This window comes from Macrobrachium rosenbergii, chromosome 36 (assembly GCF_040412425.1).
Source record: "Macrobrachium rosenbergii isolate ZJJX-2024 chromosome 36, ASM4041242v1, whole genome shotgun sequence".
NCBI classification, from domain to species: domain Eukaryota; kingdom Metazoa; phylum Arthropoda; class Malacostraca; order Decapoda; family Palaemonidae; genus Macrobrachium; species Macrobrachium rosenbergii.
In genome coordinates this window covers 5,437,001-5,463,538 of record NC_089776.1, presented here as the reverse complement: position 1 = coordinate 5,463,538, position 26,538 = coordinate 5,437,001, and the positions used below count along the sequence as shown (strand labels likewise).

The window sequence follows — 26,538 nt, the reverse complement described above, 5'->3', positions numbered from 1 at the left end:
CGTATTGGTGTGTGTGGTAGTGAGGGGCAAGAAGGAATGAGCTAAGAAACGCCACGGTAGGCGGCTCAGCTGTCTGTTCCCCAACCCCTCTCTGTCCTCCCCCTCCTCCCTATTAGCCTTCAACCGTGTTACGTGTTACTCTGCTCTCTCTCTCTCTCTCTCTCTCTCCTTCCTGTTCAACTTCACATTCCCCGTCTCCCGTCACCCCTCTCAACCACCAACACAGCTCACAGCGTTTTCAAGGTCAAAAGTACGCTCGAGCCTGTTGGGGTTCCGTCTCTTGTCTGGGTCGCACTCGCGTCGGTTCGTTGGATTGTTCCTTTGGAGGGGGGACAGATTTGTTTATTTCATATATATATATATATATATATATATATATATATATATATATATATATATATATATATATAAAAAGCAAGGGCTTTAGAGAACGAAGAAGTGTTTCCGGGGAAGGGGTTGCCATAGTGGCGGTCGATGGGAGGAAACATTGGAGGGAGGAGGCTCGGAGAGTGATAGCGAAGATGGATTAGGGAGAGTTGGGGTACGACTTTGACTTTCTTGATTGAGGTGGGTGATGGCCTTTAAGCGGTAAGGGAAAGGCACCACTGTCATGTATTGCCATAAATTTCGTGACGTTTAAAGATCTTTGTTTTTCTTGTCATTACGATTATCATGTTTTGGAAGAAGGCTCGGTGGTGAAATTCGGAGGCGTTACAGCTGGCGGGCATTATCATAGAATGTGAGGGCAGCAAAAGTCTCTCTCTTCCTTTTCAGGAGGCATTTCCCAAAGACCATAGTGTGGGAAGCTGTCTATAGGTGAACTAATGCAGTCAGTCAAAAAGGGATCCCCCCCCATCACTGTACACTGTTGACATGTTTCCATTTATCGAAGGAATACACTGTTGACATGTTTCCATTTATCGAAGGAAATTGGGATTATGGATGATAACCCTTTCCTTTGATCTTCATCTGTTATGATTAATTCTGTGTGGTATTTATTCGTTTTATTTTTTGCATGAGTAGAGTCACATGAGTTCACGCTTCTTTTGAAAACGGTAAGTTGTTATTGGACGTGAAGGTGTCGTATGTCAGCAAAAATTAGATCAAATTTAAATATTAACTAATCTCGGTTAACATTTTCTTTCCTTTTCGGAATAACAACATTAAGTCATGGAATGTCTAATTTTTGAGTGTTTGTTCACATAACCTACTAATTTTAATTTATTTTGTAATGCTCCTTTTTTGGTGGGTGATTTTTTTCTTATACTTCACATATTGTCCAAGTTTATCTGGACAGTTAAGTACGGATGCCCTTTAATGAAAGGATTGACTTGACCCAGGGCTACTGCCCGGAAACTAATGTTTTCCGCCTCACCATCCCCTTACGGTAAACGCAGATTTGTCACACTTGAGGAAAGATGTCACATTGTTTTAATTCATATTTTCAGATGCTGTTTCTAGCAATGTTTAATCAAGATTGCCCTCACTTACGATTAGATATGTTTGTTATACAAGTCTTCCGTGGAAGAATTACAGGGGAGTCTCTTAAATGCCAGTTCGCATGATGAGGAAAGCACGCTGCTTCATCCTCCTGACACCAAACATTGTACAGCAACTCCCTCTTCTTGCTGGAATGGCTTTCATAACATAGCCTGCCTCCTTCCCGCTTTCCCTCTGAAATTTGAGTTGGTCGTGCCGAACGAGTAGAGGACTTGCGTCGAGCCCTTCCACCCATAACAAAATCATTATTACAGCAATAATTCCCCTCTGGAACAATGATTTTCAACTGTATAGGAATAATGATTTTCCATTGGATATATATTATATATATATATATATATATATATATATATATATATATATATGTGTGTGTGTGTGTGTGTGTATTTGTAATAGTCATTGCGCCAGTAACCTCAAGTCGTTAAGGCGGCCGATGAAGTAATACTATACTGAGCAAGACCTAAGGAGAAGTGCCTCCGTACTCTGTCTACTTAGTGTGAAGAAGTGCCAGGTAAAAAAGTCACATTAATCTTTCCCAGATGGTGACTCCCAAGGGTTTTAACCCGGTATGTATCCACCTTGGCGGCGTGTTTAGTTCAAGCTCGTTGGGGATTACCGTAAAAAACATAAACAAAAGACTGCAAATATCATAAAGATAATGACCGCAACGGAAACGTTAGTCGTAGATAACGACCCCCGAAAACCTTTCGAGGACACTCTCTAGGAAAGATCCAAGATATTTTCTCTTTTACTTTAATTGCCACCATAAATTAATGGCTTTTTTCTTAGTTTTTACCTGTGACTTTATTACCGGCCACCTGTGCAATTGGTGCCAAACTCACCATTCTGAAAAGGAAAAGGATGCATTATGATGGCTAAATGTAATGCAGTTGTTCTCGGAGTAACCAGTTTGTGATTAACGTACTTAGTTTATAACGGTTATTGTCAGGCCAAGGCTGTGTATGTAATGATACGAGCAGTAAACCTTCGACCCGGACGGTGAAGCTCCTGGCTGAGAATTCGACCCATTTTTTCAAATAATAATATTGTATCCGCAATGCTCCGAAGTTTTGTAAATCAAACTTTATTTTAAATGTACTGATGCTTTCCTATCACGTGAATATTCAAGTGAAGTCAGATTTTAAGAATCCAGGATATTTCTTGAAAAGATTACGAAAGTATTGGCTTTGCACATCATAGCTGGAGGAACAAATATCACCACAGGATAAAAGCCTATCATCCTTCGCCAACGTTCACGGCAGCATAGTGAGTTTTAACGATTATTTGGAGTTTATTGTACATTTCCTAGGAAGGCTTGACACACAGTACGTTGGTCCGGTGACATCATTACTCTGCAAGGAAACCAACTTTTACTAAAAACTGATTCAACCTCGAACCAACTCAGTACACGGGCCGGTCATATCGAAAACTTAATCGACAAATGTCCTTAAATTACCGTATGACGCTGATTATAACGCCCAATTTGGTGTGTATAAGAATTTCATTCCCCTCAACGTGTCGATGCAGGAAAAATTATATTCCGTCAAATAGACCTAGTAGTTATTGTAGACATTTTCGTCGTCTCCGTCATCGTCGTAGAAATCTCTCGGATTGTTTTGAGGCCAACTCCACTGCCTTACGTTGATTCAGTACTCTTATTACGACAAATCAGTGTTATTATTATAAAATGTATTGGAAATCAAATCATATCAGACTGAATATGTGGTGTGTTCTCATTAATGATGGAAAATCAAAGGCTTTCCTTTAAGATGTTTTTTCAGCACTTATCAAAAATAACATGCATATATAACAATTGACAGTCAAGTCAGCATTGTTCTGAGAAATAATTTTAACCAGTTTAACTTTTTCTTTTGGAAGCATGTCACTTCAAAGGGCTTTGTGAAAACTGCTCGTAAGGAAGTTTGCAAACATAGTCTTTGTTGCAGATGTTTGTCAGTAATCACCTTGACTGTGAAAAGGACAAAACCCAACAGAAAACCTTGTTTATTTATAGTTAAATCCCGAAAGAAAAAGCCATTATTACAGTTCGATGAGAGGGGTGATCGATATGACCTGTGCCATTGAAATAATGAAGTTTTGGTGGTTGAGTCATTTTTTCTAAGTTTTCCCATACCAAAAACAAACTCCTATATCCAATGCACGGCAGTGATGCGACTTTCCGCCCATTCATCCTCCCTTTTCTTGGGACAAGGAAAAGATGGAGAAATGTTTTCATGGAATCATGTACCACATTTTCCGACGTCGGATCACATTTCTCGGAAACTAGGTTGCTTGCATTGGGGTTCAGTCGGGAACATTATCTTTAAGTGAGTAAACCTCGTCTGGGTCAAAGGTTAGAGGTCGAATGCAATCAGTCTCTCTCTCTCTCTCTCTCTCTCTCTCTCTCTCTCTCTCTCTCTCTCTCTCTCTCTCTCTCTCTCTCTCTCTCTCTCAAGCCAAAAACGAATGGTAATAATCCTGAAACAAAATTAGAAAAGAAAACACAGTAAGGGTACATATATATTCTATCATTATTCTTATTTGTTAGTTTTTCCAGAATATTTTGAAGACAAGATTTAATAGTTCTCAAGACTTACATTGAAATTGGACATAGCAAAAGAGGGAGGAGAGAATGAGAAGCAAAAGAGAGAGGAGAGAATGAGAAGCAAAAGAGGAGGAGAAAATGAGAAGCAAAAGAGGGAGGAGAGAATGAGAAGCAAAAGAGGGAGGAGAGAATGAGAAGCAAAAGAGGGAGGAGAAAATGAGAAGCCAAAGAGGGAGGAGAGAAAGAAAAGCAAAAGAGGGAGGAGAGAATGAGAAGCAAAAGAGGGAGGAGAGAATGAGAAGCAAAAGAGGGAGGAGAGAATGAGAAGCAAAAGAGGGAGGAGAAAATGAGAAGCAAAAGAGGGAGGAGAGAATGAGAAGCAAAAGAGGAGGAGGAGGAGAAATGAGGAGCAAAAGAGGAGGAGAAAATGAGAAGCAAAAGAGGGAGGAGAAAATGAGAAGCAAAAGAGGAGGAGAAAATGAGAAGCAAAAAGAGGGAGGAGAAAATGAGAAGCAAAAAGAGGGAGGAGAGAATGAGAAGCAAAAGAGGAGGAGAGAATGAGAAGTAAAAGAGAGAAGAGAATGAGAGAGGGAGAAAATGAGAAGCAAAGAGGGAGGAGAAAATGAGAAGCAAAAGAGGGAGGAGAGAAAGAGAAGCAAAAGAGGGAGGAGAGAATGAGAAGCAAAAGAGGGAGGAGAGAATGAGAAGCAAAAGAGGGAGGAGAAATGAGAAGCAAAAGAGGGAGGAGAAAATGAGAAGCAAAAGAGGGAGGAGAAAATGAGAAGCAAAAGAGGGAGGAGAGAATGAGAAGCAAAAGAGGGAGAGAAATGAGAAGCAAAAGAGAAGCAAAAGAGGAGAGAGAGAAAGAGGCAAAAGAGGAGGAGAGAATGAGAAGCAAAAGAGGGAGGAGAAAATGAGAAGCCAAAGAGGGAAGAGAAAGAAAAGCAAAAGAGGGAGGAGAGAATGAGAAGCAAAAGAGGGAGGAGAGAATGAGAAGCAAAAGAGGGAGGAGAGAATGAGAAGCAAAAGAGGAGAGAGAAAAAGAAAGAAATGAGAAGCAAAAGAGGGAGGAGAAAATGAGAAGCAAAAGAGGGAGGAGAGAATGAGAAGCAAAAGAGGGAGGAGAAATGAGGAGCAAAAGAGGGAGGAGAAAATGAGAAGCAAAAGAGGGAGGAGAAAATGAGAAGCAAAAGAGGGAGGAGAAAATGAGAAGCAAAAGAGGGAGGAGAGAATGAGAAGCAAAAGAGAGAGGAGAGAATGAGAAGCAAAAGAGGGAGGAGAGAATGAGAAGCAAAAGAGGGAGGAGAGAATGAGAAGCAAAAGAGGGAGGAGAAAATGAGAAGCAAAAGAGGGAGGAGAGAAAGAGAAGCAAAAGAGGAGGAGAGAATGAGAAGCAAAGAGGAGAAATGAGAAGCAAAAGAGGGAGGAGAGAATGAGAAATGCAAAAGAGGGAGAGAAATGAGAAGCAAAAGAGGGAGGAGAAAAATGAGAAGCAAAAGAGGGAGGAGAAAATGAAAAGCAAAAGAGGAGGAGAGAATGAAAGCAAAAGAGGGAGGAGAAAATGAGAAGCAAAAGAGAAATGAGAAGCAAAAGGGAGGAGAAAATGAGAAGCAAAAAGAGGGAGGAGAGAATGAGAAGCAAAAGAGGGAGGAGAGAATGAGAAGCAAAAGAGGGAGGAGAAATGAATGAGAAGCAAAAGAGGGAGGAGAAAAAAAGAGAAGCAAAAGAGGGAGGAGAAAATGAGAAGCAAAAAGAGGGAGGAGAAAATGAGAAGCAAAAGAGGAGGAGAGAAAAGAAGCAAAAGAGGAGGAGAGAATGAGAAGCAAAAGAGGGAGGAGAGAATGAGAAGCAAAAGTGGGAGGAGAGAATGAGAAGCAAAGAGGGAGGAGAAAATGAGAAAAAGAGGGAGGAGAAAATGAGAAGCAAAAGAGGAGGAGAGAAAGAGAAAAAAAGAGGGAGGAGAGAATGAGAAGCAAAAAGAGGGAGGAGAGAATGAGAAGCAAAGTGGGAGGAGAAATGAGAAGCAAAAGGGAGGAGAAAATGGAAAAGAGGAGGAGAAAATGAGAAGCAAAAGAGGGAGGAGAGAATGAGAAGCAAAAGAGGGAGGAGAGAGAAAAGAGAGGAGAGAAAAGCAAAGGGAGGAGAGAAAGAGAAGCAAAAGAGGGAGGAGAGAATGAGAAGCAAAAGAGGGAGGAGAAAATGAGAAGCAAAAGAGGGAGGAGAAAATGAGAAGCAAAAGAGGGAGGAGAGAAAGAGAAGCAAAAGAGGGAGGAGAGAATGAGAAGCAAAAGAGGGAGGAGAAAATGAGAAGCAAAAGAGGGAGGAGAAAATGAGAAGCAAAAGAGGGAGGAGAGAAAGAGAAGCAAAAGAGGGAGGAGAGAATGAGACAGATCTCCAAATGATTGCTATGCCAACTCCGGGAATCACGTAGCATTTATTACTTGGTCTTTGTTGCTTGACAAATTTCTTTATTTATAGGGAAGCTAGGCGCCCAGACTATCTGTTCAAGATGTTCCCCAACTCCTGTAGAAGTTTCGGATTTAATGTAACATTAAGAACCAATAATACAATGAAACAAGCATCAAGAGTTCTATAACAGTACTACATGAAGTATTTGTCAAACCCTTTTGTATATCTTGCAGGTCTGGGAAAAAACTTTTTGTAAAAATATGACTGAATATCAGCTAAGGAATGTATAACTTAATCCATTTGTTTCAGAGTAAATGTGTAAAATGTATAAATTTTAAGGAAGACAGTTTACTGGCCTAATAATAAAGGTGTGAGCCCACCTGCATATAACATGTTGTAAATAGAGCAGTGACCTCACATGCCATGAGTTTTATGCTTTTTTTATATTTTTTTAAGATGTCTTTAGAAGACTGAGATAGAACTGGTCAGTATTTATAACGCATTATTTTCACCTTTTGATACTTGGGCAGATATACAGCACATGTTCATATAATTTCATCTCTCTCTCTCTCTCTCTCTCTCTCTCTCTCTCTCTCTCTCTCTCTCTCTCTCTCTCTCTCTCTCTCTCTCTCTCTCTCTCTTCTCATTCCTTGATCAAGTAATTAACAAATTTTTTACATTCTTGTTTCTACTTATTTTTGTTTTTATTATTGCTTCAGTTTTAGAGAAGGCAAATAACATTTTTAGAAATTGCAGCTAAGTAGACCAACATCTTGAATAATTTTATTTGTGGGATACCACAGATGGCATCGTTTTTCTATCTATTTATGCTTTGCCTTCCAGCATTTTCTCTTAATTATAAATCAGTCCTAGTTTTGTAAATTTAATGTAAAAAATTACACACAATATTTTTGGTTTTGTCATTTCAGGCAGCAATATTGCAACAAACAGCTGAGTACATTTATCAGTTAGAGCAGGAGAAAACTCGTTTACTTTCCCAGAATTGTCAATTGAAAAGACTTCTTAATCAACAACAGCACCATGCTGATGCTGAAGGTAAGAATAGACTTGATAGGTATGTAAATGTTGATAAATTTGTGTTTTGTCAGTTATTCATTAAAAACTTATGTTATGGTTGTGTATGTTGGGAGTGAGTGTGCTAAATAATGTTACAGGTAGCCCAGCAGCCGTGGATAGTGCTTGTGACGATGGCGTTACCACTGTTGGTGATACTGTCGTTAGCACTCAAGTGGATAATGGGCCCGCTACAGAAGAGCTACGTCGTGAGATGATTGATCTGAGAGTGCAGTTGGATCGTGAACGACGTCATCGCATGTCTCTTGAAGAGCACATCCGATCTCAAGATGCACAAACTTTTCCAGAGCGCATAAAGGATTTGTCACAACAGGTCAGTATTACATATTGTATCTTGATAAGTATTTCTGTCGAGCAAGCAATTACATTAAGTAGTACAACACTTACTAGGTAATTCTTATAGCTCTTGAGGGTTTTTGAACGTCATCGTTGGAAGAATGTCATTGTCTTTATTGGTCCTTGCCTCACGTTTTTCCTGTGTTTAACCCTTAAATGCCGAGCCTCTATTTACAAAAGTGTCTGCCATATGCCGGCAGGGTTCGGGAGTTTGCGCCGAAGCGGAAAAAAAGTTTTTCAAAAAATCACAGCACGCTTAGTTTTTAAGATTAAGAGTTCATTTTTGGCTCCTTTTTTCTCACTGCCTGAAGTTTAGTATGCAACCATCAGAAATGAAAAAAAATATCATTATCATATATAAATATTGGAATATATGACAGCACAAAAAAAAAATTTTTCATATATAATTGTATACAAATCGTGCTGTGAGCAAAACGGTTAAAGCTAATGAGTTTTTTTTTTTTTTTTTTTTTTTTTTTTTTTTTTTTTTTTTTTTGTATACACTAAATTGCAATGATTTTGTTATATAACAAATTGTAAAACGATCAAAGCAACACAGAGAAAATATTTTTGCAAAATGATGCATGAATTCCTAATGCGCAGACTTGAAAAAAAAAAAAAAAAAGTTTTTTCAAAAATTCACCATAAATCGAAATATTGTGCTAGAGACTTCCCGTTTGTTACAAAATGAAGGTAATTGATTGAATATTACTAGACTTTAAGTGTTTTAGCTTACAATTGCAGTTTTCAACCATTTTGGTCGAGTTAAAGTTGACCGAAGGTCGAATTTTTTCTATTTATCGGGATTTATATGAAAATATTTCAAAACTGATAAAAGCTACAACCGTGAGTTATTTTTTGTTGTATTCTACATGGAATTGCACACATTTTCATGTATAACACTTTATGTAACGCCTAATAGAAAACGGTGCGAAAATTACGACAAAGTGACTAAAGAAATTCTAAGATTTTCAGCCAAGTTAGCGCGTGCGGAGGTAAGGAAAAAGTTTTTTTCAAAAATTCACGATAAATCGAAATATTGTGCTAGAGACGTCTCGTTTATTGCAAAATGAAGGTAAATGATTGAATGTTACTAGAATGTAAGAGGTTTAGCTTACAATTGCATTTTTCGACCATTTTGGTCGAGTCAAAGTTGACTGAAGGTTGAAATTTTGGCACTTATCTTGATTTATATGAAAATATGTCAAAATTGATAAAAGCTACAACCATGCTTTATTTTTTGTTGTATTCTACATGGAATTGCACACATTTTCATATATAAAAGTTTATGTAATGGTTAATAGAAAATGGTGCAAAAATTACGACAAAGTGACTAAAGAATTTCTGAGATTTTCAGCAGAGTTAGCTGATACTTTCTTTTGGGATAAGAAAGAAATTCGTGCATGCACAGCTGGGTCACGCTTGTAAACAAAACAACAGCGTGATCCGTAAACTCCCAGCGTCCCTCAAGGCGCGTGATTTAAAATTTTTCGCAAACGAGGCCTATAATTATTTTACCGTGAATATTTAAAAAAACTTTTTGTAGTCGACGTATTTTACGTCCACTTGACACCCGACAGATAATTTTTGTCGACGTAAAATACGTCCAGTCGGCGTTTAAGGGTTAAACAATTCTCCTCTCATCTTCAACTGTATGTCTCATAGTTCTCATCCAAGTAGGTCTGGGTCCTCCAACCTTTTTTGGTGTATAGAGGAGCAATGTCCAACAGAGGTTGTGCAATGGATAAGTCAAGTTTCCATCTGTAATTTTCTTATGGTATTTCTAACTTTCATGCCATATGATCTTTTTAAAAAGCATTACTGTACTATTTTCCCAAATAGACAAAATCATCTTGATAGAGAATTTTTATGCAGTTGTAATCAGTTTGATTCCCAGTGTTATTCAGCCTGCCCATCGTTTGATTTGCTTCTTTACTCTTCCATTAAATCCCTGCATAAGAGAATCTGCGATACATATTATTGTTCCTAAATATTTGAAGGATCATTTATCCTTCTATTCATCCTCTGTCAGCATTATGTTAAACATTAAGCTTTGTAAGTCTCAATGTTTTGCAGATTACAACAGCTTCATCTCCAAATTATGAGTATCTTGTCTATCATTATTCCAATGTAAACCTTATCTTCATCTCCAGTCACATTTTTTCATCATGAAACTCAGAAGGTGGGCAAGCTGCAAAAGTGTAATAACAGAAAACATAACACTGTGGTAATCAACAAAAAGCAACTAAAAGATGGTTTTTAAATTCATACCTTGCTTCATAATATGACTTAAATAGATGCTGTGCAACTCCTGCCTTTTCTAAATGAAGCTTTTTCATCTCTTAAGCTTTAAATAAATTGTTTTTTCTAGCCTATCGAGAAGAAACATGATGGATATTTGCGTTACAACCGACATATGCGATGCGTTTTTTTTTTTTTTTTAACAGTTAAATCAGCTTTCTTTGGTACCTACCTCAATGACTTACAATTCCTGGTCATCAGGATTTGTTTCTCTATTCCTTATTCTGCAAAACAGGGTGTCATTTCATTTTCAGCCAAAATCATCTCTACACATTGATTCCATCATAGCCAGTTATTTTTCACTTCCAAAGTTTCATTATTGATTCCAGTTTAAAACCAGATGTTTTTTCTAATTACATTCAGGTCTTCAGCATCTGGTATATCAGATTATCTGCCACAGATCTCTTAGTAATGACCAAAAATGTTCCACTGGAGTTGTCTTGTTGATGATAGGTATTTTTCTCCTGTTCCTTTCACCCTTGGGTATTTTATTAACACCGCACCATTAGACTGCTTGTCCAAATATTCTCTTGTATCACTTCTTAACTTGGGTTTAGATTTTCTAACTAGGTGTGAGTACTTATTATGTTTTACCCTATTTTCTTCATCACCTGAAAATTGGCTGCATCTTTTGCTGTAGTCTCTTCTTTATTGTATCCCACCCCTGGTTTATATCATCTTACCCTGCATCTCCATGTTTCTTTTCCACCAGACTGATATACATTCCTAATGTTAACTGGTCTTTATTGAGCTCTTCCAGGTGTATTGTATTAAATCTAAACAGTCTGTCAGCTGTTTTTGTAGGGTGTTTTTAGTTTCAGCTTCAAGTTATCAACGATCAGGTAGTGATTCCCTTCAACATTGGTTCTTCTGTAGCTCCCAACATTTACCAGCTTTCTTTTCCCATCACTAGAAATGGAAATGTGATCTACAGTTTGGTTTCCTGTCTGTATTTGCAGCTCTAAAACAGTAAATTAACCCCATTTATGTTTGCAGTCTCTCTCAGGACTTCCATTCCCATTACATCCTCCTCCATCCCTTCATTGTTCCTGCAAACATATTGTCACACATCTGTCTGCTATTTGTGCTATGACACTGCAGTTCTGTATTACAGCCATCTTTTATATTTTTGAGACTGATAAGTTAAACAGGAAAATCTTTGTTGGCTTTTTAGTAAAGAAATTGGTTTTGCTTTACTGTGAGGATTCTATATGAAATAAAAGATTATTCTGGTAATTTGTATTAGGCTTACTCATGCTGCATCTTGTATTTGGTGTTAATTCAGTAATATATACCATATATACTTGTGTAATGTGCAGTCTTGGGTAAAGTGCAACCCCCAATTTTTCACCCATAAAAAATTATTTTATATATTTCATGTGTACATATGTGAGGTCCTTTTTTGAGAGACCAAATTACAATAGACTAACCTCTTTTTCTCATCTTCTAGTTAAATAAGTTAAAATAGTAAAAGAGAATGATAAAAGTATCGTTAGTATCTCCATACTCGTTGCGTAAATGTTTACAGCTATAAACAACTAAACAATAAACAGCTGTTTTGCTATGAACAGCCAAATTGAAAAATAACAGCAGGATAATAATTTTTTTTTTTTTTTTTTTTTTACCATGATATGACAGTAAATAATTACCATATTTATGTTACAAATGACATTAACCCTTAAGGGATGGGCTAATTATATATCATGTATTCATATTTTATAATACGATACTAATATGTGAGTATTACATATGCTAATTTTATATCTCGTCTTCAAAAGTCACATGATACACGAGTATATACAGTACTATTAATTTGTACAGAAATCAGAAATACGCGAGGTGAAAGTGGAAACTTCACCTGGACCTGTGGCAACAGAGACAAACGTTACAATCCCACCTCCACCAACAGCAGTAGAAGTAAGCACTTTACGACAGGCACCTGTGCAAGTGGTGAAAACAGAAGCAGAAATTAAAATGGAAAGCCCTCGCCAGTCACCTCCCCGTCACCATGCACCGTTGTCATTAGTGAGTACTGCTAATGATTTAGAACTAGTTTTTCCTCATCAATAATTTTCTGTGTCCATGTTAATGAGGGATGTGTACTGTATCTAAACTTGTCTTTATACTTAGAGAAAATGGTGGATATTGGTTAAAGCATTTTTTTTTTTTTTTTTTTTTTTTTTTTTTTTTTTTTTTTTTTTTCCACTGCTATCCAAAGATGATTTCAGTTTTTAGTTCTGCCCAGATGCTTTCTGTTAAAGTTCTGTTCAGAGATGATTTCAGTTAAAGTTCTGTTCAGAGATGATTTCAGTTAAAGTTCTGTTCAGAGATGATTTCAGTTAAATTTCTGCCCAGAGATGATTTCACTTCAAGTTTTGCCGTAGTATTTCTTTCCAACAATACACTGGGAATTTACTTGATATAATTTTGATTAATAAACCCTAGTGCACTTGTCTTATATTTCTATCTGTAGTAATAGCTTTTATTTTTAAGCTTTTGCTTTAGGTAATTTTCATACTTTGCAATTTTGATGGCCATGAGAAGACTTATTGCTTTCACGTTTCCTGCAAATATTTTATCTGAAGTGTGTCGCAGATTACATACCTTAAATAATATAGAAATAATGTTTGTGTACTGCTGAATCTTGTGAATTTATAATGCAAGTTATGGGTAGCACAGATGATTAAGAATTATGCACCTTTTAATATTGTAGAGAGTATGGATTTCTGCTCTTAAGATTGTAATGTTATTTTTATCCAAAATTATTTACAAAGCATTTTCAGCCTGTGTTCTGGTCACCAAATATTATTTAAAATCCACAGCAAAGCCCTGTGACTACAGCTACCATTACAACTCCTGCAGCTGCAATTGCAACCGCTACAGCTATCACTCAACCAGCTCCACGTCAACCAGCCACAGCAGTATTAAGTCGACAAACAGTCACCCACACACAACACAATCCAATTCAGGGAACCATCGTGTCTGCACCTCCGGCAACCACTATTGTAACTGTTGTTCCATCAGCTAAGGTATGTCCTGAAACAAAGGCTCCATAATTGTGCTACACAGTATTGTAATTATTTGTAATGTATACTGTACACGTGGAACCAACCTTCATAGCAAGTTTCCATGCAGTACTGTCACAGTGTATACTGAAATACAAAATACAGAATTAGCTTTAGAGAAAAAATTAGGAGAGGAGAAGTACTCCTGGAAGTTTGCCAAAGGCAGAGATTAGCTATCAAGTCCAAAGAGAGGTTATGAATAAGAAAGAATGTAGAAACTAAAATATGTTGACTTTATGATGGAAATTAAAGGTGACAAAAAAGAATTGCACATTTGTACTAGGTGAGGCATGGCTAACACTGTGTATATTACTGCATTGATTTGATAGTGAGGGTAAGATAGGCGGAAATAAAGCAAGTCTAAAGAATAAAATCATAGGAATTGAAAATGAAGATTCTATGAAGATGCAGCAAGTGTGTTAGCCATAAAAGGTTTGTGGAAACTGCTGAAGTAAGGGCAGTAGTAGTATCGGTGTAACATCAGGAAAGGCTTTTGGAGAAAGAGGAACATGGTTGTGTATTCAAGATATCAAAAGGGCAGTTGAAGAGAATGATAGCCTTGAAGTAATGGTGTTGGACAGGCATGGAATAGAGATGTCTACTGAGAATTAGGAAGGAAGCTAAAATGATGTTTTCAAGGGTAGAGAAAAAGAGTTGGGAGGTATGGAATAAGTCTCAGCACACCAGAGGGAAAAGAAAAAATATTCATGGTAACTAGGTTGTGGAGAACAAACAAAAGTCAAAAGTGGAGGAATTGAAGTTAAAAATTGAGATAATGGAATGATTGAGGCAACATTTTCAAAAATCTTTGGTACAAAAATATTAATAAGGTGCAGAAGGTAAGACAGACAAACTGAAATCAGTAATTAACAGTTTCGCTTAAGTCCAGAGATCAGCAGTATAAGCAGTCTATAAAAAATTAGTAACAGATGAAAGTAAGAAATTATATTTTGTGTGGATCTAGAAAGGAAATCGACAGTTAGATGATCATTAAGAATGCATAGGGCACCAGAAAAACTAGAGCTGTATCACAACACTAGATCTTAAGTAAAAACATTGGCAGATGTATCAGAATTTGAGATAATTACTGGTGTCCGTCAAGGATTAGTGCCGAGCCTTTTTGCTGGTTACCCCAGTGAAGGAGGAAAATATAAAAGAAAGTCCTTGGGAGCTGTTATATGCAGATGAAGAGCAACATTGAGGAGGAGGAGGATGTATAATAATTAAAGGGCAGAAGTACAGAATGGAAAGGTGAAGATGAAAAATCATTTTCAAGTAAATCAAGCTAATGGAGACTTGAAAGAAAACAAAAGTACAGTACAGTAAGGAAGAATGTCCATGTGGTTGTTTTTGGGAAAAGTGTGAGGTTAACTCAGTATTGTATATTGAATGTGTTGGGTGTTGTCACAATATGAGTAGAGAAAAATTTGTTAAGAGCAAATGTAGAAGAGGGAAGTGAAGGACCACATTGTGAAAGATGGGTATGTTTTAAAATAAAAATGTTTCTTTTATCATTGGGACATGGTAAATTGCAAAGCTAGAGTTGAGAAGTCGGCAAGATATATAGGACTTGGTATTGGTACAACATGGATGAAATGAGGGTTAGAATACTGGGAAATAAAAATTTTTAAATTAGCAAGGAGGAAAGACTTGTGATTGGTACATAAGGCCTATACTTAAAAAACAGTACCCATACCATCTGCATCCTGAATAATCAGTCAAAATCTGTAATTTAAGAAGTTTATGAGTATGGATAAACAATTTCCAGTGGCCTCTTTTAATTGTTTTCAATTTTAATGCCCATAATCCAGCTTGGTATTGCAATTGTATATCACTGGATCATTGAGGAAGTGCAGAACAGATTATGAATTCAAATAATCAATGCTGTCTCAGTGACAACAAAACATACAAAGGTATCTCAAAAGCATGTGGGACTTTTCCATCAGCGGACATCATACTTTGCTCATCCAACATGGTACATAGATAGATTCAAATGAAACACTTAACTACTTATATGCTAGCATTCATTTTTCCATTTTGATTTAACTTTTACAAAACAATCTCATTCAACATCCTCTTTATATACAAAACAATCCCACTAAACATACTCCTTAGTACCATATTCATAAAGCTGACTGGGAAATATACCAGTTGCACATAGGGCAAATCCCTCCATTTGAATATCTTAAGAAAACACAATGGAAGTAATCATTTTATTACAAAATTTATAAAAAAAAATGCTGCAGATGAAGCCATACCTAATTCTAAACAAACAAAAAGTGCCTTGATGGTTTGTTACTGTTTCAGAATTGATAAAACTAAAACATTTACTGTGGTTGGAAGATTAGACAAAAAGTTCAACAGAATTGATAAATTCCAACCTTTGCAAGAAGGAAACTAACAAAAATTATATCACTTTCAACATTAAAATCAATATACAGCAAACCCTGGCTAGTCACAAAAGAAGTAATACAAGGAGGAATAACATCATGGAGACAATACTCCCATATAAAAAGTATGCCAAAAATTAAGGGAAATAAATGGAACATTGTCAAATCACAAAGATATGCTGTGTTAAAGAATGGACAGAAGATTTTTGGCCCTGAAAAGTAAACAACACCAGGAAAAAATTTGCAAACAAGCAGCAAGAACCTAGAAGGCCATGTTCATAAAATAAAAATTATATTTAAATCAAACCCACTAACATTGGAAATTGCAGAGTATAGATAGAGAGAGAGAGAGAGCTGAGTATGGAAGCATTAGATTATATCCTATCAATTTGATATAGATCTGCTCCTGGAAAGTAAAACATTTGAGGAGTGATCAGACACCTAGCACCATGAACCAGATCATACATTTTACTATTTAATCATTTGTTCCCTGAAGAATAGTGTAACGTCTTAATTATTTCCATATCCAGATTAGGAAAAGTACCAGTTTCCAACCAGTTTCCCAGATGAGTTGCTTATGTGAATTGTTCATGAAAATGGTAATGCACAACTGACTCATCACATAAATACAAATAAGAGAGTGACACCTACCCAGTTTGAATCACAGAGCATAGTTCTGCTATAGATACACATCCATAGAGGATTTAAACACAAACAATTAATATAGCTACTTTCTTTGATATACAAAGAGCCTTTGGAGATACTTATTATTGAAAACATTATAAAAAGTTCTAAAGTTAGGCACTTACCAATTTTCATTGAAAACTTCCTGACAGACCATACCTTTCAAGTATGAATTGATAATATTTATACAAAAAGACTTTCCTGCTTAAAAAATGGAGTTCCACAGGGAAGTGTTCTTTGTACACTTTAAATTGGAGTCAAAACCAGTATTGACATGGACAAATACGAGACATACCAAATGTATCATCATTATAGCTACTGTAAAAGCAGACAGCTTTCCAATTGTCCATAGGAAAGACCACAGCAGTTACAGTTACATCATATAACAATGTAATATGGGAAAAAAATGTAGAAGTTGACTTAAAGATCGGAGATCACCACATACCCACATGCCAGACAGCAAAATTCACAGGCGTAAAATTTGACTTGCACATTAAAAGCCCAATAAACTATATAAAAACCAAAAGCGAAAATATAAAGAAATGATCTTATACACATTGACATTGTTGTACAGTGTCCATGTCTGTTCTTGGGATATGGATGTCACTTACACAGTTCATCCTGAGATACAGTTTGGAAGTCTGGATTCAGTTCATAATGAGTGACTCAGAATATGCTATGGAGCCTTTAAATCTTCCCCAAACTCTTCTGTCCACTTAACTCTGTGTGACCTAGTGATAATGCGTAGTTTAGTAAAAATACAAGCCTGTTATTCACCTCCAAAAATCTTTTGCAATTAGAACCAAGAGACTTATTCAGTAAATAAAAGGTTTCTTCCAATAATAGAACTTGGACTATGTGTAAGATATGAATTGGAACACAGTTGTGATGTTTATCAAAAGCATGCACATATATCCCAGAACATCATAACATGCATTATAGCATATAAGACTTCAAGGTTCACACTATGCAGTATTCATTGATGGGTCCAAATCTTGTGAGGCTTGGGATTTGCAGCCAAGTCGCCCAGTAGAACACAACAGTTTTATATATGTAGTTTACCAAGCAATTACATTTCTTACAGTTTCACTTGCCGGCAGCTTAAAAATTTTGAAATTCATGGTAGCGCTAGTGTTGGCGTAGGTGACTAGTCCCCCCACTTTCGGGGTAAGGGAGGAATGGCTTCAACAGCGAGATTCAATTGTTTTGCTGCGGGCTTCACAGTGGTTCAGTTGTGAGCAGTCAGCTTAAATTTTGGCTTTTGTCGCTTTTCCTTTTGAGATTCTTCTTTGGGTGAAGTACTGGTAGCCTACGGCTTTTGCATTTATGTTAGGTTCTTTTAGCGAGACCGTTAATTTTTAGTTATGACACTTTTTCTTCAATTTGACTTACATTATAACTCAATTGTTGACTTCTTAGACTTAGTATGTCTGACTCTAATGCTACTATCCTATGCTACTGCAGCAAAGGCTTCAATACTAGGCTTACTAAAGAGAAATATGACTCACTCTTATGTGTGTAGAATGTAGGGGATGAGTGTTCAGTTGATCAAACCTGTGACGAATGTTCAGAGTGGGATGCTAGAAAATGGAAGGTTTTGGGGTCTCGTTTAGCGAAATTAGACAGAGACAGAAAACATAAGGCAGTCTCTCGAGCCAAAAAACAGACAGTAGATAGCAAGACTTTAGTTCTGCTGATGATAATATTCCTGCTTTACCTTTGCCTGCTCCCACTGTGTCACCTGTTTCCAATTCTCCAACTTCAACCTATTCCTTTACCCAGCTCTCTTCCTTCCGAACCTGACCCCTTTGCCAGCCTTGAGTTGAAACTTGTACCTAATTTTGATGTCAAAATGGGTTCAATTGTGGATACTGTGACCCAGTTGGGTGCTTCAGTGCATGTCCTTATGGACAAAATGGAAAAAAGTGCTAGTGTTAGTGGAGTGTCAGTGGCAGCTGCTCTTCCCACTGACATTCCTAGGAAGGGGTCACTGGCGTACCTCCCTACACCTGGGAGCAGTCATACCGGAGGCCCAAGGGAGATCATTGGGGTCTTCCCACAGGCAGTCGTCACCTCATTCGGATCTATTGCAACTTCCCAGGTCGCAGCAAAGGATAGCTGTTGGAAAGGCATCTGAGCGCAAGTGAGTAGGTTGTCCTCGAGTTCCGAGGCTCCTAACCCCAAGAAGAGTGGCACTTTAGTGATGAATCGCGGCCACTGAAAAGGCTTGCAGCAGACACGGTCCAGTCCCCTCTAGTGCCTTACAAGAAATTTAGGGAGCCCCTGCAGTAGTCTTCTTGTAGTTTCTGGGATTCCCCAGAATGCTTTTCTCCAGTGTATCCTGTGCGTGAGCCCAAGCGTTTGTCTGCCTTGAGACGCTCCTTGTCATCCTACAAGCGTCCAAGCACCCATTAGCACCTCTTCCTCCAGTTACACCTGAGCACACTTCAGTACTCAAGCGCCCTTCAGCACCCAAAACTTCAGCTCACGGACGGACTTTGCGGCCTTTGGAATGCTTGGTACTTTCCTCAACGCGCCTGGTGCCAAACGCCTGACGACAGCTATCCCAACGCCTTCTGCAGATATGACGGACCCATTCCCAGCTCCCATTCAGTGTCAGCTGGCGGACTTCTTAATTTTGCTTAAGAGAGAACCTCCTTTTTTTTTTGGGCCCAGGCCCCTCAAGATTTGCTTCTATCCCGTTTCGTCGGAGAATGAAGACAAAGTTGGTGAAGTGGATCAGGGCTCCCCTCTGACATCTTATGCAGCTTTATTGACATAACTTGCTGCAGAACTTTCCAGGATTCACATCGCCTGCAGCCCTGGCCTCCCCGGCTTCAACGTTTTTCATCAGTGACAAGCTTTCTAACTCCTCCAGGTTACCGAAGATCATGCTTTCATCTTCCAATAGGAAGGCTTTCAGTGGTCTGGACAGCTGGCTCTTGGAGAAGAGAGAGCAGGGGAAGTCTTCCTTCAGCTATCCTCCCTCTTGTCATGTGTGCTGGAGGTATTCTTCATACGAGATCAGAGAAGCTCCTCACTGGGAGTGGCTGCCTCCTCCCAGGGGAACTTCTCAGGACTTATTGACTCGTCTAGGAGGTCAGCCTTCGCCGTCGCTAAGGTGATATTCTCCCCTACAGAACTCGACCACCTTTTGAAGAACTTGTTTAGGATTTAAGAAGTTTTAAGCTTTTTAGACTGGTCGGTGGGGTCCTTAGCCTGCAAGATTAAGAATTGCTCTTCGCTTCCTGAGGAAGTCGCATCAGATTTGCTGAATATCCTGTTGTGCACAGGTAGGGGCACCAGAGATGGCTCTCAAGAGTTAGCCTCTCTGTATGCGATGGGAGTACTGAAGAAGAGGGAGCTCTGGTGCACATTCGCTACAAAGAATGTCACAGCTTCTCAGAAGTCTGTCCTATTGTATTCTCCTCTCGATCGCCAGCACCTCTCCCCTTAGTCTACTGTCGGCGACATTTCTTCGGAACTTAAGAAAAGTACACAGGACCTTTTAGCTTGCTCATCTAGATGTCCCAGGGAGTCTTCATCGACGAGTGGCAGGACCCATTCTCCACTTCAGCCTCTGCCCTTTCAAGGTGGCAGAACCAGAACCCAGTCTAGGCCTAGGAGTAACCTGCACTTCTCATCCCAACATTTTAAGAAGCCCTCTTCCAAGCCTGCTGCTCAGAAGTGAGGATCCTTTCCTCCATACACCAGTAAGAGCCTGGCTCCTCCATTACTAGGAGAGGTGGAGCACAAGGAGTGGAGGAGTGGCTTGTGTCAGTGCTGAAACAGGGCTACTCCATCCTACTCAGGGAGAAGCCCCATCAGTCAACACGCCCATGACGTTGACCGCCCACTTGGTAGGATCTGAGAAGTATTCGGCCCTCGCCAGTGAAGTTTCCGCCCTCCTCGAGAAGACAGCCATCGAGGAAGTCGAAGGAATGAAATCCAGTCGGACAGTGTTCACAACCATGTCTTCGTAGTCCCCAAGGCATCAGGGGGCGGAGGCCAGTACTGGACATGAGCGCCTTGAATTTTTTTGTGAAAAGACAAAGTTCAAGAGGGAAACAAGTCACTCTGTCATGTCATCCATTCACTGGGGCAACTGGATGACAACTATAGACATGCAAGATGCCTATTTCCACATTCCTGTACATTCGGAATCCAGGAAATATGTTTTGTTTTTCGCAACAGAGTGTACCAGTTTCAGGCCTTACGCTTTGGCCTTTCGACCACTCCGCAAGTGTTCACCTGAGTCCTTGCTCCGCTCTCCAAGTGGCTTCATCTGACGGGGATAAACAAACATCTCCCTCTTCTTAGACAATTGGCTCCTTCAATCACCATCAAAGTAGAGGTGCATGGAGGACCTTTGGAAGAACCTTCGTTTATCACAAGAGTTGGGTCTGCAAATCAACCTACAGAAGTCCCAGCTGGTTCCATCACAGACAATTCTCTATTTGGGGATGTGTTACCGGGGTCTAAGCGATGTCAGGCAGGGCAGCTGATCGAGGCTACGGCCTACCCCACCGCCAAATCAAAGTCCTACAAAAGAAGGCATCGTGCTTACCCCATATAAAAATGGAAAAAAAGCATGTTAAAACGAAGAAGAAGATAAGCTCTCAGAGTTTTCAGGTTTTTTCCATCACCCAAAAGACTTCACTCATGCCTGAAGAAAGTCGACGAGTTCCTCGCCCGCCAAATCTGTTCAGCGAACCAATGAATGAGTCTTCTCAGTACCTTAGCCTCCCTGGAGCAGTTTGTTTCCCTAGGAAGGCCCCATATGAGAACTCCAGTTTTATCTGTGGGCCAGCTGGGACAGGAAAGCTCATCCAGACACATTCTTCTTCCCAATATCTCAAGGAATCAAGGAGGATCTCGGTAGTGGAAGTTAGAAGGCAGGTTATCAGAAGGGAAGTCCCTTCCTGTGAACTCCAACCTAGACTTCTATGCAGACATGTCGGATCTGGGTTGGGAAGCTCTTATAGGCACCCAAGAAGTGCCAGGAACATGGTTTCAGGAGCAGATTCACTGGCATATCAACCTCAAGGTGACGGCAATTTGGCTGGGCCTTCAGCATTTTGCTTCAGTAGTCCGCAGTTAAGTAGTGACCGTGCACTCGGACAATACTACAGCCCTGACATATATAAAGAAGCAAGGGGGGACTCATTAGCTCTCCCTTCGCGAAGCAGCGAGAACTATCCTTTTATGGACAGACCACAACCGGACCAAGTTGGTGATGCGGTTCATCCAGGGCAAGCCCAATGTCCTTGTGGATGGGTTGAGTCGTCGGAGTCAGGTGCTCCCCACAGAGTGGACTCTTCATCCTCAGGTTTGTGAGGATCTGTGGAAGCTGTGCGTGAGACCTCTTATAGATCTGTTTGCGACGTCCAAGAATCATCATCTACCAGTCTTTTGCTCTCTAATACCAGACCATTAGCATGGGCAACAGACACCATGCTACAAGACTGGTCGAGCAAGGATCTCTGTGTCTTCCCACCATTCTGCATGATATGAGAAGTTCTCAACAAGTTCCGCAACCACACGAACCTTGCGATGACTCTAGTGTCCCCGTTCTGGCCACGACAGGAATGGTTCCCAGATCTCCTCAAGCTACTGACAGACTTCCCAAGGTTGTTGTTACCACAGAGACCAAGTCTGCTCAGACAATCTCACTTCAGGCGGTTCCACCAAGGATTTTCCATTCAGGCCCTGACAGGGTTCAGACTGTTGGGAAACACCCCAGATAGAAGGGGTTTTCAAGAGCAACTTCAGAAGCTATTGCCAAATGTAGGTACTCCTCTTCCCACGAAGTCTATCAAGCCAAGTGGACAATCTTCAGAGCCTGGTGCAGAAGACGTGACATCTCATCTTCTAAGACATCTGTAGCAGACATTGCCAATTTTCTCCTGTACTTGAGGACATCTAGGGGCCTGCCCTCCTCCACGATCATAGGATACAGGGCTATGCAGAGTTCAGTGTTTTCGGCACAAAGGTATGGATCTCTCTGCTAATCAGGACCTGTCCAATCTCATAAAATCCTTCAATACCTCCAAATCCAAGGGGCAAGAAGCCATCTCTTGGAATCTGGATGTAGTTTTGAAGTGGCTCTTCGTTCTGCCTCGTTATGAGATCTTATCAGGAAGACCCTCTTTCTTGTGGCTTTACCAACTGCCAAAAGGGTCAGTGAAGTGCATGCTCATGACAAGAGAGTGGGATTTTCTGAAGGTGATGCCATATGTTCTTTCACTCTGGGCTTTTTAGCAAAGAATGAAGACCCAACCAAGCCCTGGCCTTGTTCCTTCGCTATTAAAAGCCTGATGGAAATATTAGGCCCAGGTGAGGAGGAGAGACTTCTGTGCACAGTGAGAGCACTGAGGTACAATTTGCACAGAACAGAGGAAATTCGAGGTCCTACAAGTAATTTGTGGTACTCAATTAGGAATCAGTCTCGTGCCCTATCAAAGAACTGCTTGTCTTTCTTCTTGAAGGATCTAATCTCTGAGGCCCATTCTCAGGTTGGAGAAGAGGCTTTAACATCTGTCAAAGCCAAAGTTTATGAGGTCAGAGCTGTCTCCACGTCTGTAACCTTCAAGCACAACCTGTCTTTATCATCAATTCTTCAAGCAACTTACTGGAGGTGTAAGTCTATCTTCGCGACCCAGTATCTTCATGATGTGGAAACTGCTTTTGAAAATTGTAGTACTGTAGGGCCATTATCCGTGGCTGTCATGGTGTTGGGGGAGGAAGCATAGGAAGTTTTTCTTCCTTCCTTTTCTCTTCACCTTGAACTTAGGTGCTGGGTCGTAATGGGAACCTGGGGGTACTGTGTACCTGGAGACCCAGTCTTAGTTTTAATGGGTGGGTGGTGTTTTTATATTTTGTGGTGTAGGTGATGTTCATGTTAATTGATTCTGGTCTTTTGGTTTGTCAGTATGTGCCCAGGGCAGGGCCAATTGGCTTCTTATATACTTTGTTAGTCCCATGGTTCATCCCTTACCGCAAAGTACCCACTGATGTAGAGGTGCGTCTGGTCAACTCGCCATACCCTACATGGTTAAGATGAGCGCCAACCAGAGGCAATATCTACCTGTAGCAGCTCTCTTACCAGGTAAGGAATGACAAGCATTGTACCAATGCTAATATTGCTGTTCTCCAACTCGTTATCATCCATGACGTCTTGGGGTAGTTAATCCATATATCCCACCTCTGTCAATTTGGGATTCAGCAATGTAAATACTTGTAGTTACATATATAAAGATGACATTTTTATGATAAAATAGTTTTATATGTATTTACCAAGAAATTACGAACCAAGCCATCCCTCCTCCCCTTGTATAGAAAGAAGGGCAAAAACAATTGAATCTCGCTGTTGAAGTTGTTCCTCCCTTACCTTAAAAGTGGGTGGGGACTAGTCACCCAGTGCTACCATGAATTTCAAAATTTTTCAGCTGCCGGCAAGTGAAACTGTACGCAATGTAATTACTTGGTAAGTATATATAAATATTATTTTATCATAAAAAAGTTGTTTTTCATCCTAATAATGCTTCTGTTTTCATGGTAGCATTATGTGCAATAGAATCAGCCATTAAGTTCTTGCAGGTATATCACCAGAGAATTTGTAATTTTTAGAGAATAGAGTTGCTTGCGCAATGGATATTTTTTTACATTTTATAGGAGATATTAAATTTCCACTTTGCAAGTGGAGTCATGGTGAAACTAGAAATTTGTTGGATTCCTGCCCTATGTAGGCGTTTAAAGAAACAATAGCCAATAAAGATCACATGTAGTTATTCCTGTTAGTGATTATATAACATTATAAAACACATCAGTTAATGGCACAATACATAGAATAATGAACACAATAGTAACAAATTAAAACATCAAGCCTAATCTTGGGATATGAAATTCATATTAAAAGGCACAACACAAGTAATTTTGACTCACCTCAGAATTGGTCATTCATTTAATTCATGGATATTTGATGAATATCCCACAAGATCCAGTATGCATGTACAGACTGTAGATAGCACTAACAGTTAAACATATCCATGTAATGTTGAAAATATAATCGAGAACAAACGTCAGGTTCTGGAAACATATCAAGGGAAGAAATTTTGAAGTAATTTAATAAAATCAAATTGTAAATTTTATCATTTTCAAATAAGTCCTTCAAGATTCATGGCCAGAGCACAGTGGGGAGATTATATTACAAAGTAGTGGGTTCAGAGGTTGCAAAATAGACAGATCTCAAAGATTGACATGGTTCTGACTTGTAATGTGAAAGGATAAGAAACAGTAGGTAAGAAAGTGGCAGAATGAAGACCTGCAGGAAGGCCCAGAAACATAAAAAAACTAAAATAGATTAAAACTTGGCCCAGGAGGATTTACAGCAGAAAGAGTAGGACAGAGAAGAATAAAGAATTAATGTCTATTCCTACAGAGAAAAGAACCGATTTAAAAATGTTTTATGATGAATATTTTTCTCTTTACCTATTATTTTATATTAATTACCTTTGAAAGTAAACATTCACTGTCTGCATACCAATATACATAAAGAAAACCATCATAAACTTTATACCAGTTTTGTGCTATGCACTGTTTTCTGCATTCCCAGAATGATTTGATACTAGTGTAGGTAAAATATTATTGTTAAGTCAACTATGTATTGGATTAGGAGGATAGTAAAAGTGAGTGGTAGTAGCCTGTATGAAGTAGAAATGGCAAAAAAATGCCAAGGTTCATACTAGAACCATTGGTATTAAATAACGGAGTAGCAGGAGATGAAGGAATTGGAGGCTGCAAAAGATGGAGATGGCTTGGCACACAGTGAAAGGAAGAGGAAGAGCAGTAGATGAAGACTTGAACTAATAGGAATTTAGGCAAATACTCAAGATAGAAGAGAGTAGAGAGCAGTCATGTGTTTAGCTCTTAAGGAAATTCTTGTAAAGTGTTAATAATTTTTCTCTTAATAGACTAAACCGTTACCTCTTGCAGTTGCAATATAGTGCACTCCAGCCATGTAAATTCTATTTGTGTAGAACAGAAATTAATGGTAATCACATTAGAAATTAATGGTAATCACACTGAAGTTCTTCAGAAAGTACTTGGTCTTTTTCTGCAATTAATGGCTCCACCTTGGTAGAATGGTGTATTTCTTACTTCCATTACATAGTTTTAACTTCCCCGTGTTGATTGTCGACAGATTGAAACAAAAATGAGGCCACTCGGTTTTCTATGAATATCCATTTTTTTTTTTTTTTTTTTTTTTTTTTTTTTCTTTTCTCTCCATTGTCTTCCTCTCTCTCTCTCAGGGGACCAATAAGTGCAAACACTCCTAGTAGATCAGTCTACATCTGTCGCTGGTTGCAATTGGAGGTTGACATTGTTAAGTGTACTTGGTTTTCTGTTGGTTTGTTTTTGGGTGTTCTTTTATTTTATTTTTAATATTTGTACGGCAAGAACCTGTAAGGTAAGGATTGCCATAATAGGCATTACTGTATTCAAGTTTTGCGTGACCTTCACAATATGTGTATTGCTGAGAGAAGGGTTATAATTGGATAACCAATGTGAATCTCAGTTTAACTAAATCTTGCGGAAATTTATCTCAAGGGAAGAGGGCTTGTTAGATTGTAGAAACAACTAAAGAGGATAGGTCTTGTAAGACTAGTGTTAAAGGGATGCATATTTTTTGTTTGCTTCCCCTTTCAGTAACTGGTTGGGTGCTGTGCTGCTTCCCTTCAATCTGTTACTCCAGTAAGCTTCCCATCGATTGGGGGAATAGATTTGATAGGATGGAGTAATTTTTTTATGTTCACTTGGCATAAGTTTTGCAAGATATTATTATTATTATTTTCTTCTCTGCACTACCCTTCCGAGAGATGTTAAACTGGTTTTTTCTCTGCGACGGAGGAAGAGTCAGTGCCCCTGCTTTTATCTTGCCTCATCCTTGGCACGTCCTGTCTTACTCCCCCATGGCTTGGAGTAACGGAATTGGTCATGTCAGAAAGTGGAACAGATCTGTGCCCTTTGTCTCCTTCCCCCATTTGGTCTGTCACCTGCAGCTCGAGTTCCTGTATCATCAGCGCCAGTTCTGATGTTAGTGGCACAAAGTCCAATGTTAGCAGTGCCCAAGTCCGGTGTTAGTGGCACCAGTTCTGGTACCAGAATCCATTCTCTGATAGGATAGCTCGGGAAAGAATAAGAGGAGTCACCC

The 26,538-nt window shown here is 39.1% G+C and overlaps 1 protein-coding gene across 4 annotated transcripts in view; it reads left to right on the top strand.

Moving 5' to 3' along the window:
- Positions 1-26,538, top strand: part of crp (cropped) — a 51,582-nt gene that overhangs the window by 16,888 nt on the left and 8,156 nt on the right. For all 4 annotated transcript variants that reach the window (XM_067134410.1, XM_067134413.1, XM_067134412.1 and 1 more), the window contains exons 3-6: positions 7,384-7,510; positions 7,630-7,862; positions 12,008-12,211; positions 13,009-13,215. In XM_067134410.1, coding sequence (XP_066990511.1) covers positions 7,384-7,510; positions 7,630-7,862; positions 12,008-12,211; positions 13,009-13,215 — 771 coding nt within the window. The remainder of the gene's footprint in view (positions 1-7,383; positions 7,511-7,629; positions 7,863-12,007; positions 12,212-13,008; positions 13,216-26,538) is intronic.